This window comes from Hyposmocoma kahamanoa, unplaced genomic scaffold (assembly GCF_003589595.1).
Source record: "Hyposmocoma kahamanoa isolate Upper Pololo Valley unplaced genomic scaffold, ASM358959v1 65, whole genome shotgun sequence".
Lineage (NCBI taxonomy): Eukaryota > Metazoa > Arthropoda > Insecta > Lepidoptera > Cosmopterigidae > Hyposmocoma > Hyposmocoma kahamanoa.
In genome coordinates, this window is record NW_020653853.1 from 11280931 (window position 1) to 11286568 (window position 5638).

Sequence of the window (5638 nt, forward strand, 5' to 3'; positions counted from 1 at the left end):
GTAGGTAGTGTTAAGAGTCATTCTTATCTTCTTTCTGAAGTAACCCTTCTAAAATGCTATAAGACCATTTGTAGCATTCTTGTAGATAGTTTTTAGATAATTTATAGTCTATGATAGTTTTCTTAGTAAAAGAACTCGATATCACACGAGTGTTTTAATTCTATACAGTTACATACACTGCTTTATCTATACATATACTTTAAGCTCTCTATGATGTGTTCAGGAATCGCATGTTACGGGGAAATGGCGGCAAATAAAAAAAAATCAATGAATTTCATTTTATTCATCGTCATTATCGCTTCGCCAGAAAAAGGACCACTATAAGACAAAAACTTCCCCCAAACATCGCCACAACGACGATCGGACCTTACGCTTCTCTCATCCATCATCAACTCGTCGCCCATCCTGTTAGAGTGAACACAAACGCCATTTATGTATGGGTTAATAACCTTAATATTGGCAACTTCGTTGTCTAGGGTTTCTGTCTATATACTACGGCTGTCAAAAATTGAAATTAACAAAGCCAATTAACCATGCTTCATCGTCACTTTTCATCAGATAATACATTAGAGGATGGAAAAACATAACGGAAAGAAGCTGCCCTGTCTACAGAACGTACCTACCTAAACCAAAATTGTACCACACCTATTGGCGGGTTTAGTGTTGTACCATAATCATAGATAAGTCAATAAGTCAATATCGACATGCAAATGCATGGCTTGAGTGTTGAAACTGTAACAAATTTGTTTGCAAATTTGTATAGTTTACTGTAATCAAAGTATGAATAATACTAGGCTATTATTACTAGGCAAGAAAAGAGTCATTTTAATCAAAATTAAATATAAAGTTATTTACCAATGAATGTAAGGATGGACATTCAAAGTTCTATTAAAATTTGACTCTTCAAAATGGAGCGCAAATACGAAGATGGTATTTGATCCAATGTTTATGTTCGGCAGTCCTATAATTTTCAACCATTCTTTCTTTATTTTTCCATTTGTAGGTAAACTTTAAAAATAATAATAATGAAATAATAAAAACCTCGTAGTTAAATGTTTTAATAACAGAATATCGAAATATATATCTGCTTACAAGAACAACACTATCTCAAAATAATCGTTATCAACAATCATCAAAATACATTAACAAACAGGCAATCTAAAGTAACCAAAGCAAAATTCGTCAAGTCTTGTGAATAAACTACATAAAGGAAACTAATTACATGAGGTATTTGGGCTATTGTATAATTTATAGACAGAAAAATAACACATGCGATGTAATGTAACATTCGGTTGATTTTTGCTTTTTCTACTGCCGCACCCCTTAATTCTGCAGCGACGCATTTTTATCAATACTTAATTGTTCTCAATGTCAATATTTTTGTCAATTTCATTACAATTCATGCGAATAATTCATAAAAACATTTGGCCTACATTGGTTTTGACATTTGATGTACTACTTCCCTTTGACAACCGGAAACGGTTATCAAAGGGTACTACAAAAATGGCAAAATGAGGACAGTTGGCATTTAAGATGACGTTATATATTTTCGATTCCCATGTTTAATATAAATCAATGTAGTGCTATCTCTTTTGGCTTATGATGGCACACAGTAGTTAAACAAAGACAATAAAATGTTTACGTTTTCAACGTCTAAATGCATCATATACATATAACGTCTGATTTATATATGTCAATATAACATGTCCTTTGGTTTCCATAGTTTAAGGGTCTAACCTTGATATTGGCAACTTCGTTGTCTATGGTTTCTGTCTATACTCTATGGCTATCAAAAATTGGGAAACTAAAAAGAAGTCACACCGTGCTAAGAAACCTGAAATTAGTGATAATCTTCCATTATAACTGTTTACAACACAAATATATAATAAAAGATATTTCATAACACCCAGTTTTTGTTGCATTTTGTATATTGTTTTATTGTACACCATGAACCTCTTTTTATCTTGTTAGAGTTAACAAAAGGTGAAATGATACCACATAATATTTTAAAACACTTTTTATTACTTATCAGGAAAATATATTTGGTCTCGAGCGTAATTATTACGTCGCAATGTGTACGTATGTGGCTTGGAGTTCCAGTCGTCAATTTGACGTGCGTTTATAACGTTGAAAGGTCTTTGGTGTACCGGCAGACGTAAGTAGTAGTAGTAGGATAAGGGATCCGATTGAAATTCTATTGGAATATATGGTCGTCTATTGTCTTCCGCGTCATTTATCCTGGTAAGAAAAAGATAGTATGTAAAAATTGTAAAACACTGAATGACGTTTGTTGTTTTTTGCTTCGTCTTGTTATCGTTTCGATGGCATATACTATAATGCTTGTCATCATCGTGGAGTATTCGCCGATCATTGGTCAATAAATGGTAAATAAACGCACACACACTCAACATAGCACTAGGGAAACCCTGTATCGCGGGTGCCATGGACACACACAAATTACACCCAAACTCACGAGAGAAATAAATGTAGACCATACAAATATTTCTCCGGGCCTGGGAATCGAACCCGGGACCTCTGCGTGACAGGCCAGCATGGTAACCGTTCGGTCACGGAGGCAGTCAATTATTTTAGAATTAATTTGCCGAAAAACGATCATTATTTAGGTCACCGAAATTTAGGTCATATTTACGAGAAAAATGTTAATATTATGACCTAAATTTTAGAAGTGAGCAAATAAAAGATTTTATTCGAGTTCATAAAAATCACACTAATCAAATAGTGAAACTTTTTCAATAATAATTCTGTCTTGAAATAAATCGTCACATTTAAAACATGACATTTTCAGTCTTATTTTACCTTATTGTTATTGATAGTAAGTTCGTTATGCAAATGAACAATACCTTTTCGGACTAATAATATTCGTGAATATGATAAAAGTAATTTCATAAAAAGAGCCTTATAAATTAAATTTGAATTCGAAAATGGCATCCGACTACCTTCTTGTTTTGCGTAAAGGGTAATAATATCTTCATAGGTTTTAACAAAAATATGTTAATGTCTCATACCTGCCCGTAGGGTTATCAGATAACTGTTGCTGTTTTGTCGTCGGCGGTGATCGTGTGGTTGATACTATTTCAGGGTAGCCTATGGGGCGTTTGGCGTAGAACGACCTTTGGGCAATACTGCATACCACCAGTGTTGATACAATTATTAACAGCTTCGCCATGATCAGTGACATGACAGACAGTGACATGACAGAATCAAAGTGATAAGCCCTGCAGAAGAAATATTGCCATGATTCAATGTTAGTGAAATTGGTTAACGTGCTTTAAAAGTAATTTAAAACAGATATGAGGAAAATTAGGATCAGTATCGAGCTTTCGTGAAGATATTCAACGTTTAACTATATCATGTTTTGTTACAAAATTTGGTATTTTATATTAGTAATACTCGGAGCATTACCTTTACTTAATTCTTTGTTGTCGTAATCCTGCTGAGATATACATTTAAGATTTAAATTCAACCCTGCGCCATCTACTATAGGAACAGTTCACAGTTCACTTAACTAAAGTCGAGCTTTCTGTTAACTGTACGATTATCCACTTAATTAATCATAAAGAAGCCAAATGTTTTTTTAGTTTCCACTAAATGTATACACTTAATCAACTTGTCACTATACATTCAGTTATTACGTGACGAAGCCTGTTTCTGATTTATATTTGTGTCTACTTAACGAAGGCTACGTTGCGGATTGACATTTGTAATTAATTTAGTTTTGGAATTAATAGAATTTGATTAAATCATTATAATACGTTATAATGTAAATAAGTCAACATTGACTGTGACTAATATTGAACAAGACAAATTATAATTATAAATTATCTACGGATAAAAATTTGCAGTAACAATTTATATTGTGCCCTATAAGTATTTATTTGACAAAACCATTAATCAGATGATTATCACTAATATCAAGTTTCTTACCACGGTATGACTTCTTTTTATTTTCCCGATATGTCGGAACGGTTGCACGCTTCATGGTCACAGGTTGACTGGACGGCGGCAGATGACAGCTTTAAGAGCAGACATTTACAGATATGTCTGCAAGAGGGTAGACAGCTACCCTCTTGCGCTGTCGATGACTACCTTCATCGCGATTTGTTGTGGCGTTACCATTGTCACTCACTTTTTACACACACAAAAAAAGTGGTAAGAAACCTGATATTAGTCATAATAGTGAATAACCACGAAAGTCTTAAAATCTATATTAATCAGATATAAATAAAATATATTTATAAGTGACTTGTACTTACAAGGTCTTCAAAACATTTATTTAATTACGTTGTTACTTTACGGATGTTCTCTGTAGCATGAGAAGCAGTTGTGGACCAATAGCAACATTAAGCTCGGTCTTCAATTTATGCGCACCTGCACGCTTTCTGTCACTTGGCGGAGATCGTCGTGCCTTCTGGTAGGTTGTTCACCTATACACGTTTCTTACCTTAACGTGACCTCTACTTCAGAACACGTTTGCACCAATGGTTGTCACTCTTGCGCAAGATGTGACCAGCCCACTGCTACGTCACTCAGGTAATCTTCTCCAGCTATTGTCCGTTATGCTTTGGAAGTACAACTTTTTTTGAAACTGACTCTGAAAAGAATTCTGAGCTTAGCCCTTTCCATGACACATTTTTCTCCCGGCCCGGGAATCGAACCCGGGACCTCTGCGTGGTAGCTCAGTATGATAACTGTTCGGCCACGGAGGCAGTTAAACAAATAAATGTCGACGGCAATCTCAAAACAACAATCAGAAACTAAATTAAAATTTTGACAAATTAACATAGGTACCTACTTAGATAATTTAAACGAGATAGCAATTGAATATACTCAGAAATACTATAGGAATTTAATCAACTTTTTTTTTAAGTAATTAATTTTCTTTTCAAGGAATCGATATTCTCACTAAATATATCTAAATCAGGACTGTTAACATTTCTTTCGTTTTATGCTTTACACATTCTTATACAAGGCGAGTGACATCGGATATTAAGTACGGGAATAAGTAACATGGAAAATTTTACCAAGTTTTCGGGGATATTTATAGGGAACTGACAAACCTATTTGCCCTAGAATACTACCGCAGTATATCTCATTGTTTAAAATATTGAAAAGAAATATGAGATCATGCTTAACACGACGTTCTTGAGAAGAGTCAAGCTTAAAAAAGGATAACCTTTGATTATAAGGGCATCTATTTGAAATGCCGGAACTAATAGACCAAGTGCCAAGTAATGTTGCTAAAGGTTTATAAAAGTCAGCAAAGATGTGTTAGGTCTGCAATCCGCATTGGGTCATTGTTGAGGACTATGAGGAATATGGTCTAGACGCTTTCGTTATTTAAAACTTGAGCCCGGTAGTTAGATAGATGTCTGTAGGTTGATAATGATGACAATGACCTTTCGAGCTTATCTAATATAATAATTGTTATAATTTCTAGTTAAGTGATATGATTAGGAGTATGGAGCGTACCTTATGAATGGATGTGATGCCAATCGTGTGGTTTTAGCAACTGGTCAAGGATCACGCCTTGTATTCTATTGATGATTTCGGTGTTGATAAACTCAACTGCACTTCTTGTTTTTCGGTTGTTTCTTTACCAATACAAAACGGGTACTGG

The 5638-nt window shown here is 34.3% G+C and overlaps 1 protein-coding gene across 1 annotated transcript; it reads right to left on the bottom strand.

Annotated features, from left to right (window-relative positions):
* Positions 1 to 2021: 2021 nt before the first annotated feature.
* LOC113231523 lies at positions 2022 to 4005 on the bottom strand. Its single transcript, XM_026465847.1, has 3 exons — positions 3946 to 4005; positions 3027 to 3236; positions 2022 to 2238 (listed from the first exon to the last, which is right to left on the bottom strand). Exons 2-3 carry the CDS (start codon positions 3212 to 3214, stop codon positions 2022 to 2024), a joined length of 405 nt encoding a protein of 134 aa, XP_026321632.1. The 5' UTR covers positions 3215 to 3236; positions 3946 to 4005.
* Between the last annotated feature and the right edge of the window lie 1633 nt (positions 4006 to 5638).

What these genes read in the sequence shown, in the direction of transcription:
- LOC113231523 (XM_026465847.1), bottom strand. Translation starts at nt 3,214, where the DNA reads ATGTCACTGTCTGTCATGTCACTGATCATGGCGAAGCTGTTAATAATT. An exon ending in TCTGATAACCCTACGGGCAG is followed by an intron (nt 2,239 to 3,026) that starts GTATGAGACATT and finishes TTTTCTTACCAG; the next exon opens with GATAAATGACGCGGAAGACA.